This window comes from Silene latifolia, chromosome Y (assembly GCF_048544455.1).
Source record: "Silene latifolia isolate original U9 population chromosome Y, ASM4854445v1, whole genome shotgun sequence".
Lineage (NCBI taxonomy): Eukaryota > Viridiplantae > Streptophyta > Magnoliopsida > Caryophyllales > Caryophyllaceae > Silene > Silene latifolia.
Window position 1 is genome coordinate 189,272,870 of NC_133538.1, and position 13,320 is coordinate 189,286,189.

At 38.9% G+C, this 13,320-nt stretch overlaps 1 protein-coding gene and 1 long non-coding RNA gene across 6 annotated transcripts; one reads left to right on the top strand and one right to left on the bottom strand.

Moving 5' to 3' along the window:
- The first annotated feature begins 5,737 nt into the window (after positions 1 to 5,737).
- On the top strand, positions 5,738 to 7,976 carry LOC141626813 (uncharacterized). Of its 5 annotated transcripts, none has more exons than XR_012536404.1 (5): positions 5,738 to 5,983; positions 6,399 to 6,483; positions 7,317 to 7,351; positions 7,549 to 7,607; positions 7,766 to 7,976. It is a non-coding gene; the product is annotated as an uncharacterized LOC141626813 (long non-coding RNA). The 5 variants fall into 5 exon arrangements; XR_012536405.1 differs by having other exon boundaries at positions 6,444 to 6,483; XR_012536403.1 differs by lacking the exon at positions 6,399 to 6,483 and adding an exon at positions 7,004 to 7,157.
- Positions 7,977 to 12,438: 4,462 nt separating this feature from the next.
- LOC141629666 (uncharacterized) lies at positions 12,439 to 12,966 on the bottom strand. The gene has a single exon (XM_074442637.1). It carries the CDS (start codon positions 12,964 to 12,966, stop codon positions 12,439 to 12,441), a length of 528 nt encoding a protein of 175 aa, XP_074298738.1.
- Between the last annotated feature and the right edge of the window lie 354 nt (positions 12,967 to 13,320).

Below are 13,320 nucleotides of genomic sequence, written 5' to 3' on the forward strand. Positions count from 1 at the left end.
GTGATAATTCTAAATTAAAATATCAGATGGATAGAGGAATCTGCATCAGTTGTATGACCGGTAGTAAGAAACACGTACCAATTGACCTGGAATAAAGTCGATGGTTGGACGACTTGAGACTTCCACATTAACGACTTCAGCAAGCTGAGGTAGATACGATTGTGAGGATTGAACTCAGGAAGTTGGAACGACTCCAAAACTTGTTCATTTACTCTCATACACTCATCGATGCATTACAATACGGAATTTCTCCTGGTAAAGGTCAACATAAGTGATCCTGGGGTGTTTAGCCTTTATTTCTTCTGAGATCAGTAATTGAAACATAAGTCGGTGAAAAGAGTTAGGGCGTGGTCGAGGTCAGATGTACACAACACTATATTTCTCGAAGTTTACACGACGAAAACCATACAACATTATCCTGTACCACATTACTCTATACATTGAAGGTTTTCGCTTAAGGCGTGGCCGAGGTCAGATGTACATAACACTACCCATATGGAAAACCATACAACATTACACTATAACTCAAAGTTATATAGCATGAAATGTAGTCGTTGTATGCGCATAGTACTTTTTATCTTAGTAAGCTCACCACAAAAATCAATGACAATTTTGAGGCCTTTATTGGCACCGTGGCTCAACTCGTACCTAATTGAACCGTTTGGACCGCCAGTCTTTGTTTTCACATCATATGTACCTGCATCATGTCATCTACAAAAGCGGAGCAACAACATTCTGTAATAAACGACATTGCTAAGAAAACATGACCTATTCGAGTGATGACGCAATACTGACTTTAATGATGAACCATATAAGAATATTACGCTAGGCGCAGCATAATAGGAGCACATTGCTTAGTAAACATTAGTGCACGTAGGTCTCGTCGAGCCTAATTGATTTCTTTCAAGTATTCTGCATCATTGATGACGTTTGCGGATGATATTGTGTTGGTTGATGAGACGAAAGAGGGGGTTGAGAGAAAGTTGGAACTGTTGAAGCATACTTTGGAGACTCGTGCGTTTAGGCTAAGCAGGAGTAAGACCGAGTACTTGAGGTGTCAGTTCAGTAACGTGGCGGGGTCAAGATCGACAGGGGCGGGGAGTATTATTTTCAATGGAAATGTTGTTGAGGGGTCAGATTTCTTTAGATATTTAGGATCTATTCTTCAAAAAGATGGGGAGTTAGACGGAGATGTGGCTCATAGAATTAAAGCGGGATGGTTGAAATGGAAAAGTGATACATGGTTTTTATGCGATAAAGATATTCCCGAAACATTTAAAGGGAAAATTTTATCGCAAGGTGATTAGGCCTGCCTTACTTTATGGCTCCGAGTGTTAGGCCGTGAAACATTGTCACATTCAAAAGATGAGTGTGACGGAGATGCGTATGTTGAGCTGAATGTGCGGCCATACAAGGAAAGATTAATTAAGGAATGAGGTGATTAGGGAAAGGTGATAGTGGCGCCAATAGAGGACAAGATGATGGAAAACTGACTAAGATGGTTTGGCCATGTGAGAAAGAGACCTATGGACGCACCGGTTAGGAGGCTGGAGACTTGGGGAACAGAAAAGGTTGATAGGGGTAGAGGGAGACCAAAAGAGACATGGCTGAGAGTGATACAACATGATATGAGATTTCTCGGGCTTGATGAGGGAATGGTGCCGGAAAGGGCTCAATGGAGGGCAATGATACATGTGGATTTTTAGCATTTGACGTTATTTGATATATTTAATGTTTTTATTTAATTTTTAAAATTTATTTGTTCTTTTCAGATTTATTACACCTTTTTACAACAACTTTCACTTTTAAGGTATTCCGGACCCTTAAGTTTTACTTCGCTTTTCAAAATCGTTTTAATCTTTTTTCTTGCTTTAAATTCTAAGTTTTTATAAAAGAAATCCGGACTTCGATTTTAAAACCTATAAGTTTACCTAACTTTTGTGTTATGTTTGACTCCCCGTTTGTTTTTCATTTTTTGTTTTCTATTTTTTTCGCATTTTTGAGGTGTGCGTTAACTCATGGACGGTTCTATAAGATGATTCATGTCAGCCGACACCAAATCATTTTGGGATTAAAGCTCCGATGTTGTTGTTGTTTGTATTCTGCATAATTGATTATCTGCCCTTTTCGACTTGTCATCTTGGCTACTTGCGCCTTTGTTTAGCTGAGGGTACGGGTTTGGCTTTCGTAATTAAAAATATGATTTTAATGGAGAGACTCTAGTATAAGAGCTGCCAAAGTAAGGGATTGTTTTTGCTTCAGAAGAAGGGAATTAATACAAGACAAATGGAATTTGGAATGAGGTTATTCTCAAGGAACCCCTCTGGCAAGGGATGAATAATTCTTTTGAGTGTTATTTTCGAGTTCACGAAATTTCTATGTTACATAAAGCTTAACTCGTTATACAAAATGACGCGTAATGATGTTCCAAGGTCGGATTTTCGTAAGCGTGCCCCTAAGCCAGCCGGTGATCCCTCTCTTGGGTTTTAAGCTTCTCGGACTATCCCCTGGCTCAACCTCAAAATAACCTAGCCTCCATCATTAGGTTATTTCTGAGCCTACTTTGTATCTGCATAACTTTTCTCCTTCTGGTTTTCGTACTGCTTCTTTCGATATGCTTCTGTCCGCTCCTAGAGATTCTGTGGTTCCAGATATTGATATTCCCGGAGATCATAGGATGTTGGATCAAACTTGGTGGTTCCAATCTCACCTTAATATTGACACTCCAGCCCGTGCTGTAACTCCCTCTCTATCTTTGTCTAATGCTGGTTATCACTCGAATGAATATAACTCCATACCCTCCTCAATTTCTATGACACCTACGGTGGGATTTGCAGCTTTTCTCAACGATATTTCTAGCCTCAGTTCTTGTCGATCTTTTTCACAGTCCTTTTGTGCTTCTGATGAATCATATACTTCTTGTCTCTGAGCGCTGTTGTAATACTACGCTATTATGAGTCTCTGGGTACTCTATCAAGTGGGCCTTACTCTGTCGAGTAAGGGTGTTTTGATTTTCGAAACAATAGTCTGTCTATAGGGTTCTCGATCGAGTAGCCTTGGTACTTGATCGAGTAAGTGGCTCTCGATCGAGTACGTTAGTTACTCGATCGAGTAGGTCGGTTAACGGGTATTATTTTGACGGGTTTTGTTAATAACACGGATTAGTATATAATTCATAACGTCATCTTTATTAAAAACTTTTACAAACCTAATAATCTTAAAAAGGAGATTGAGACTACGTTATTCGCATCATCCGTGTTATTGGCAAATCCCGGAGCTTGAGAGGTCGGATTTCATCATTCTTTGTGTCCTTGTGATCCTTGCGCCGAGGGTAAGATCTACGTACCAATTTTATAGCATTTAATGAACTTTGTTTAAACCCTAATTTGGGGGATTGGGGGTTTTGATGGTTAATTGTGATTGTTAGTAATTATATGATTATGTGAATAGGAGGAGGATTCGTAGATGAGCGTTTTTGAGACAGCTGTTAGATCGTCTGTTGCTTGTGATTGCATTTCAGGTAGGATTTTCCCTACTCAGTAGTAGTTACATGATATATATGGCTGAGTGGAGTTACTTGCGGGAGTGGCTTCATGCCCATGATTCGCCTTCTGTGGAACCTGCCACAGAAGGGATGTGCACATTAATGGACTTGGGTTTATCGCTCGATGGAGATGAGCGGGGATTTGGTGGGTACGGCTGCGGTCCTCCCCACTGGCGGTGTGGATTATCTGTTGCGATGGGTACTCTGGCAGGGCTACACACTTTAGTGTGTAATCATTTACGTGGAGATTGTTTATGGAGACCGGGGTTTGATGTGATGATTGTGCTGTTTGGTAATTGTTGTATTGTATCTTATTTTGTGTAATTAGTAATGACCCCGTTTAATTGTTTTAAAAACTGTGGTGATCCATTTGGGGATGGTGAGCAGTTATTGAGCATGTTTGACTAGAGGCTTTTGGGCTAGCTGGGATGTGTCACCACGAGCCGATTAGAGTCTTCCACTGTCATACTTTAGTTGTTTAGACCTTTGGTTTTTAAGAACATGTATTGTACCTTTTATCAGTTTGGTTTTGGACTTGTAATCACTTTAAACAGTTTGGCTATTTAAATTACGTTTCTTTATTGTCATTTGATTATCATTGCCTCGGGAAACCGAGATGGTGACGTTCTTATACCTGAGTGGTCATGGTAAGGCACTTGGAGTATGGGGGTGTCACATCTGTTTCGCGTAAAAGGAATTTTTCAGCATTTTCTGAAGAGGAAACATCTCGTGGCTTTATTTCTTCTATCCCAAACAAGCGACTAAAGATTTGCTCTTACCTTGCAGATTCTAGGGGGATTTCAGGTTCCATTGCTTAGGATAATCATGCAAATTCTACACAAATTTGGGTTGTGGCAGTCCTGCCTCTGTCACCAATAGGACAATAAAGATCTTCTCATGGAATGTTAGTGGTTTAGGCTGTACGGACGCCCCTATCATTCCGTACTTATGTTGGTTTGTACGCTACTATGATATATCGGTATGTTTCCTTCAAGAAACTAAATGTTCGTTAGCTGATAGTGTGTATAAAACCAGTTCTCTCAATCTGCATCATTTTTGCGGTACTGATGCAGTTGGTTTGAGTGGTGGGTTACTTTTGTTATGGGATGAAAGATCCGATATTTTGCCTCTTGTAACGGATCCTCACTTTATCCTTTGTGAAGTTGTAAATCCGGTACTGATTTTGTATGGTACGCTTTCTTTCTGTATGGTGAGTCTTGTAATGAGTCCAGATCGAGCTTTTGGCAATCTATGAATGCTCGCTGTTCTTCTTATTATCCTCTCTGCATGATTGGCAATTTCAACCAACTCGAACATCATTCCGATAAATTTGGAGGCTCTCGCAGCATTACTGGCTGGAAATCTTTTTTAGTCTGGCGCATCAATTCCCTCTCACCGAGCTTCCTTTCTCAGGCCCTCAATTACTTGGGCAAACAAGAGAGATTCTTCTAGTTTAATTTTGGAGCGCCTTGACCGTGGTTACACATCTCACGATTGGCTTATTTCATTTCCGGATGCTCATATTCAAAATCTTAACATTTTTCTATCAGACCATGCCCTGATTGTGCTTTCCACGGATGTCCAAAACATGAAACCGAAAAGACCCTATCGTGCAGACAACTGGTGTCTTGATCATCCAGATATTCAAAGTCTTGTTTCTTCCATTTGGAACTCTGTTGCTATAGGTCCTGCCACAACTTTGGTCTATATGAAACTCAACTATATCCGGACTGGCATTCTGCAATGTGTCCTTCAAAATCCTAGAAAATTTATGATTGACCGGAGCTCTATATCTAAAGAATTATCGGTATCAGCTTTACTTGCACAAGATAACACCTATGCTTTCAATTTTATTAAGAATATTAAATCTGTAAAGCAGGATGTTTATATCCGGCATTCCTTCTGGAAACAACGAGCAAAATCCGAGTTTAGTTTTTATGATGGGCTCCAAACTTCTTATCACTACTAGAAAATATAGATAAGGAATCATTAATAAGTAACCATATAAGCAGTTCAATGGTGTCTTAGATTATAATAATCATCTTGTAGAGAAAAATGGTTTCTTATGTATGGTATGGCCCACTAACATGAAATAACAAAGAAACCATCTTAGTGAAAAATGGTTATTTATATAAAAAAAGTGGCGCCATTGAGATAATTTCATTTTTTTTTTAAATAAAGGGTAAGAAATAAACAAGATACACAAAACCCAATCAGCCAAATATAAATTAATAAAAGTATATTTTTTATTTCACCAACTCAGTATTTACCCTCTCATCTCTCTAGCACCTTCTACAGTTCAACCCTAAAATCCCAATTCGTCTACTTGCTCCTTCACCTGCAACCCGCCAACCCACCATTTGTCGCCGCCAAACTACCACCGGCTCTCCTTTTGCTGTTCGTTCGCTCTACTCGTTAATTATTGCGTTTTCCAATCAGGTGAGTTCCTTTTTTTTTTTCGATTTTGCTCTTGTTATCCCTTAATTGATTGAATGCAGTATGATTTTACATAAAGTGATAATATCACTTGTGTTAGGGTTTATATTTGATTGAGAATTTTTGGTAGATGAATTAGGGTTATTTATGGGGTAATTGGTTTAATAGGCTAATGCATAATTCATATAAATAGCTTATTATACTAGTAAATATGCATAGGAGATAATAAATTGTCAATTGAAAACTTGTTGGCTGTTGTAACCCCAATTAGCTTTTATCGTGAAAACTGGACAAATGAGAGAGTTATTATTTCCTTGATTTCCAATTACAGTAGCTTTTATCGTCAACAATTTCAGTCAAATTAGCTTTAATTATGTAAAGTCTAAGTAAATCTAATATATTCTTTGAAATCTTCTAGACTATACTAAGAATAGTAGGATACTAATGTAGTTCTCAAATCCAGAAGCAACAAGGGGGCCTTTGATCCAAATATGAGCAGAATGGTAATCGTTTAATTGTTGATTATTGTATTTTTTTTTTTTGTTTGGTTAATGATGTTTCTTTAACAAATTGGTGAAATGTTTTTGTGTTTTTTTAGATAGTTTTTAGTTATAGTTTGGTGGTCTTTGATTTGTTTTATATATTTATGCTTCAGCTTAATATATGTTATGTAGGTGTCATTTGTAATTCAAGCATTGTAAAGCTTTGTGTACAATCTTTATACCTAACAAAACTTGTTCTACCATTAAGTTAGACAATGCTGAGATGATGGTTATTGGTATTGGATTTTACAAAGGACCTCTTTATGACTAGAAAAGGAGCTCTTAGAAGAAAATTCAACAAAATTGTGACAAGTGTATAACATCTCATTTTTTTGCTCGTCGTTATTGTTCCTTGTCCTGGTCTTTGATGCAACTTCTCATACACTAGAAGAGTTGGGAAGCACTCTTACTATGGTTGTCACTTGTCACTTTGTCCTGTGCCTTATAAGACTGTCTTTGCGTTATTGGATTCATGAATTAGAAGTGATCAAGAATTGTTGGATGGCTAAAGAAGTCTTAATATAAAGTATGATAATTGAAGCATATGTTGTTTGAGTATGTTGGGTGGTGCTTGGTAGCTGGCTTTGTGTGAAGATGTCCTCGCCTCACCCTAATCACTGTTCTCCAACAACCAGGTGTATTATAATTTTTAATGTATTCCTTGTTCTCCAACAGTTACTGCTCTATGTTCTTAACATGTCTCCTATTAGGCAGTATTTACAATAGCATCGTATATAGTTGTGAATGACAACAATTTTTTTAGGGCATCATTTTCTGTTAATTTTATTTTGCAGGACGATTGATCAATCAATTTTCTCATTCAGCTAAGGTAATTGTACGATTTTGATAATCTGGCACCCCTTTGTCACTTTGAAACGTCTTTCATGTATCTTCAATGTTCTGGACCTAAGTCATATAGAATGTTCCACCCTTGTAAGAAACTTTTGGTGGAATTTGAAATGCATATTTGTTTCTTGCAGTTCGTTGGTTGGTGGTTTACCTGATTCTCTTTTTGCTAACTTGCAGTTGCTCTCCAACTTGCTTTTGTTGTGTCACAATAATGTCTGCTCGAACATGCTGTTAAGGTAATGTGAATATCTTTAAATGAGAGTATATTTGCAATGTTTGAGTGATTAGTGTTGATTTTATGCAGCTGCGTTTGATGAGTTTGATTATTTAAGGTAACTTAAAATGATTTTTGATTTCCAGTTATTTGTGTGACTGGATTTTATTTTCCGTGCAGGTATTGATGTATTGGAGCCAAGACTAGTTAATAAGGTTCGGACAATGTGGATTAGATTTGTTTGTACTATTTAGAATTAGATGAGGAGGTATATAGTGTGGAAAAATGAGTTGAGATTTTCTTATCAATTTTGTAAGCTCTTGAAGAGTGAGTACCTTTAATTTTTTGGATACTCTATGCAAATAGTGTGTATTTCAAGAGATATTGTAACTCTGAGTATATTGTTAAAGTGATAATTCATAAATTTTGTACTGTTAATGGGTATTTTTGATGAGTTTATATTTCGTAATTGTTTATACCATTAATACAGGAAACTATGAATGCTATGCTAGTGCTAGAAAAAAAAAAGAAAAAAAAAATCAAAGAGAGCGTACCTCTTTGTCAGTCGGTTTCCTTGAAAGAAGCAAAGAAACCATCTGGTTGTCAGAAATGGTGTCTTATCCTTAGCTAAGAAACCATTTTTTCCACTTTAATGGTTTCTTTTCCAAATACTTAAGAAACCATCTAACTATCATCATTGATTTCTAACTTTTCACAAAGAAACCATTTGTATTTAGATGGTTTCTTACCCTAAGAGACCTTTGACCTTGAAACCATCTCAATGTTGGTTTCTTAGGCCAATTTCCAATGGTCTCTTAGCTTATTTTTCTAGTAGTGTATTTTTTTAGCCGAGAGAAATCTCGCCAGAAGCATCTTTGGATTATTGCTTTGAAAAATGATATGGGTAACTGGACTTTGTCTGAATCGGAAATTTCTCAGTTGGTTAATTCTTACTTCATAAATCTTTTCAGTGCTTTGACTCAATCCTTCTGGTAACACCCCCATTTATTCAGGAGCCTTTAGTTAGACATCCTAAGTAAATGAGAGTGTTACCATCTCGCTTTTCCGAGGTAGTGAATAACAAAGTCCAACTCACCAAAGTAGTTTTAATTAAAACTTAGCGATTACATGTTTATTACAACTTAACCAAACTAAACTTAATATAAAATAAGATACTATTCGCAGCGGAAATAAATAAAGTTGTATAAGTCAACTAAGTGATCTAGACACCAACTATGGTCCAAGTCGAGCTCACGTCGCATTGCTCCTAAGTCAGCTAGTCTCAAGCACCTGCAAGTCTGCTCCCCATTTATGGTTCATCACAGGTGTTCACGAATTCAACCACGGGGTTGAGTAGGATAATCACACAACATTAAATATGCAAACTTAACAGATGTAAACACGTGGAAAAACTACCACCACCAATTCCTATCATATCCACACTAGTCGTCCCGGTCCGTGACCGAGGCTCCACCACACCGCCGGCCCGCCAACTCCTGTCCCGGGGATAAGCACAAATGTCGTCTCAGTCCGAGACTGAGGATATCTCATAACTCATTGTTGTACCAGTCCGAGACTGAGGATAATCTCATAACTTAATGTCGTCCCAGTCCGAGACTGAGGATACTCAATAAAATAATATGCGAATACGAATATTCCCAACCAATAATAAACAACCAACTATAATTTCATCAAGACATAATAAACAACCGACGGTAATTCAACAATAACAATTTATGCATCCAATATTCAATTTCACAAAAGACGAGTTGAGTAGTTATCCTACCTGGCAAGCAATATCCAATTACACAATCCGAGCTAATAAACTAGTAGCACTCTTCAATAAAACCGTCACCAAAACCTGGATCAAACCCATGTGTCAACACCCAAATAAACCCGTCTCCAAAACCTGGATCAACAATTAACCCCACCAACAACAATGAAATTATGTTGAGAAGTTCACGTGTGAAATAAACCAAACACGTCCCTTAAACCCCCAAACAACCTGTGTATACTTCCCTTACCCGACAACCAACGCCTCAACCACCAACCCCCACCGTGACACCCCACTGCCAGCTTCCCAACGATGGTCCAACCACCTGCAACGACTACCACAAACAGCCAGCATCCCACTACCTAGCACCCACGACACCAACCCAAACAATACACACCACGTCCTTCACCTCGTACCCAACCCGTGTGTGTGCAGCCCAAAACCTGACTCAACAACCCATGTTACTGCCACCCCAACTCGACCCAGTCACCACCGTGGTCACCACTATCCAACGGTGGCACCAGCAGTGCACCAGACCACCACAAACACTCAAACAGCGACAATACCGAAAACAGAGCACACACCACTTTCTACTAGCTACAACCACCACAAACACCACCAGCGGCCACCACCATTGTCTCCTATGACCCATGATGGTCCCACCAGTAGCACCACCTCCCAAGGTCAGGGTCTTAGTCAAGCATGAGGTTCCAGGTCTACAATACACACACGGTTCCTAATAACAACAAAACCCACAACGAACACCAACCCTTCGAAATTACGACAACCACCGAGCAAGGCGCTACTTTTAACCACCCACGACCACCCTCTGTGGTTGACTAACTACCATGGTCCAACCCCACCCCAGGTTTGGTCTCAAAACAGTCACAACATGGTGTTTAAACGAGTGAAATCTATGGTATAAACACAACAAAAAACCAACTTAAAACACCTCCAACATCCTCCTTCCCGCCGGTCAACGGTGGTCAAACCTAGGTCCGGTCACACCATGGTGGTCCACGACAGAGTCAAGGTCAAGGTCAGGTCACATGGTAGTCACACGGTGGTTTATATGCGATTTAAATAAATAAAGTACGAGTTGAATATATTATGAGATGGTCTTACCCTGAGACGATTATAATCCTAATTCTCCTTCTTTTTTCCTTCTAGATCTCCTTCTCTTTCTCTTTTGTGAATTTTATGAGTGAATAGGGTTTATTGCATGGCTATTCCATCTATTTATAGTGGTAGAATAGGTTGTAGGACTAAATTAGGAAATTACCAATTATTATGTTTTATTATTATTATAAGGGTAAATTGATATTTTATACCTAATATAACACCACTTTTTAAATTTTATACCTAAGATAATTTTTCTTCAAAACTTATACCTAGCTTCTTATTTTCCTTTATACTTGATACCAAATTTCACCTCCGGCAAAAAGAAAGACCGGAATCCGGCTACAATAAAATTTTAATGACAAAATATGGTGTTGTTTGTCAATTTTACCCCTAATCAGCTACACCTACTAACTAAATGTTTCAAATTTTCAATCTTTAACCCCCCGATTCCCCGAACACCAACACCATCATCTCCCAGTGCCATCACCAATTCACCACCCTACACTGGCTCCATCACTACCCAATACCACATTCCCCTACCATATAACAACAACACTATCACCGCCCGATACCGCCTCCATCTAACACCGCCACTACCGCCGAAAACTGTCTCTATCTAACACCAACACCACCATCAACACTGTCCAACACGCACTAATACTACCTAGCACCACCACTAACGTGCCCCAACACTGCTCACCCACAACCAGAATTAACCCGCCTTTCACAAACCCACCACCACAAGCTTCGATTGTGTTGATGGCGATCGTAAAAGGGCGTTGGTGAGGATGCACATGTTCTGGTGTGGCTGCGTTTTACTATGGTAATTGATTGGTTGAGGTCGTGAGCGGAGGTTCAGGGGAGTTAGGTATTGTTCAGTGGCTGTCGGAGGCGGCTGGATGTGGACGTGACGGAAAACCGCAAATGGGGATCGATTCTGAACTGACGGCGAGAGACAAAAGGAGGTCGCCTGTGACGGGGTGACGAGGAGGTCGTCGGTAAAGATGGTTGTCAGGGTGGTGGTCGTTAATGTTGATGGGTTAAAGTGGTCGGATAACTGGTGGTTGGTATTGAATTATGGGGAATACTACTAAATGAGTGTAAGAAAGATTAAAAAGTAAGTGCAAATCGGTCACTTTGTCAATTTTTTTCCGGAAATGGAACTTGGTATTAAGTTTGTAAGAAATTGGGATGGTAGGTATAAGTTTTGGAAAAAAATTATCTTAGGTATAAGATCTGAAAAATGACATTATACTAGGTATAAGTTATCAATTTACCCTAATAATAATAATAGTAATACAATACAATACAACAACAACAACAATAACAACAACAACAACAACAACAACAACAACAACAATAACAACAACAATAATAACAATAATAATAATAATAACAATAATAATAATAATAATAATAATAATAATAGTAATAATAATAATAATAATAATAATAATAATAATAATAATAATAATAATAATAATAATAATAATAATAATAATAATAATAATAATAATAAGTTTGAACCCTAGTCTGCTGCCGTTCGTGCCTCTGCCGTTGCCGCCTTCCCCTACTGCCGCCACCATCACCATCTTCATCGGCGTTGATCATCGGTGGTGGGTTATTGGTTGGGGTGTTGGGTTTTCGCGGATTAGGGCAGCAAGTTTCTGCGGTTTAGGGCTTCGCGTTTTTTTTCCGTTTAGTTGCCACCGTCGGCTACCAATATCCGCCCCACGTCGACCTTTAGACCTTACGTCGCCGGTCAGGGGAAGGTTTTGTTGGTTGTTCCGGCGTGGGTCTGCTGTTAGGAGGGTGTTTCGCGTGTAGTGCGTCGTCATTTTTTTTTGGTGAAATGTTAATTTCTTATATTAGATATTTTAGGAAATTGAAGTACATCACCAGAGATTTTACAACTTTGCACATTCACATCAGGAGGATGTCAAATGGCTATTACTCACTACTGCAAACTGATACCAACTTTAGTACACCATACACTATCAACTCTATGCTTAACAGACCATAATCTCCTATTACCCACAGAACGAATGAGCTGTTGAATTTGCCCTATGACAGACTGCGGATGAGGTAACATCATTTCCAATCTACACTTGTTTCTGGTCCACCAGACCTGATAATAAAGAGCCAAGATTGCAGCTATCATCAGTTGCTTCTTCATTAGGGATTTCATTTTCAGCCTCCTGCACCAATCCAAAGTATCATGATCAGGTATATCAACTCCCAACCATTCCCCCAACCCCTGCAGACATCTGTTACTGAAGGGACATAAGAAGAACAGATGTTCTCTTGTCTCATTAGAGCTGCTACAGATATCACAAGTACCATCAATAAGTAGACCATGTTTGATTAATCTATCCTTAGTTAAGAGTCTTTCCTTAGCATACAACCAAGCTATGAAGTTGTGCTTAGGTAGAGCTAGCCTGTTCCAGACCACAGAGTGCCATAGAGTCTTCTCAGGATCTACCATGAGCCATTGGTAACCTACAACAGTAGTGTACCTCCCATTATTAGATCCCCAGGTTCCATTCACATACCCTCCTTTTAACTGATCCTTGACCTTGCAAATTTGCCTCCAAGTCCAGCTTGAGTTAGTAGTAGATTGGTAACTAAACCAATCATGTTGCTTCATATACAGATGACTAACCCATTTTATCCATAAATGGCCAGCCTTACATGCTAACCACCACGTATATTTAGCAATCATAGCCACATTCCAGACCTGACTGTTAACAATGCCTAGTCCACCTGCAGCTTTATCTCTGCACACACTTTCCCACGACACAGGGGGAGCTTTAGTATAGTTATCATCCCCTCCCCAAAA

Coding starts and splice junctions, on each gene's coding strand:
- LOC141629666 (XM_074442637.1), bottom strand. CDS start 12,966: ATGGTAGATCCTGAGAAGACTCTATGGCACTCTGTGGTCTGGAACAGG.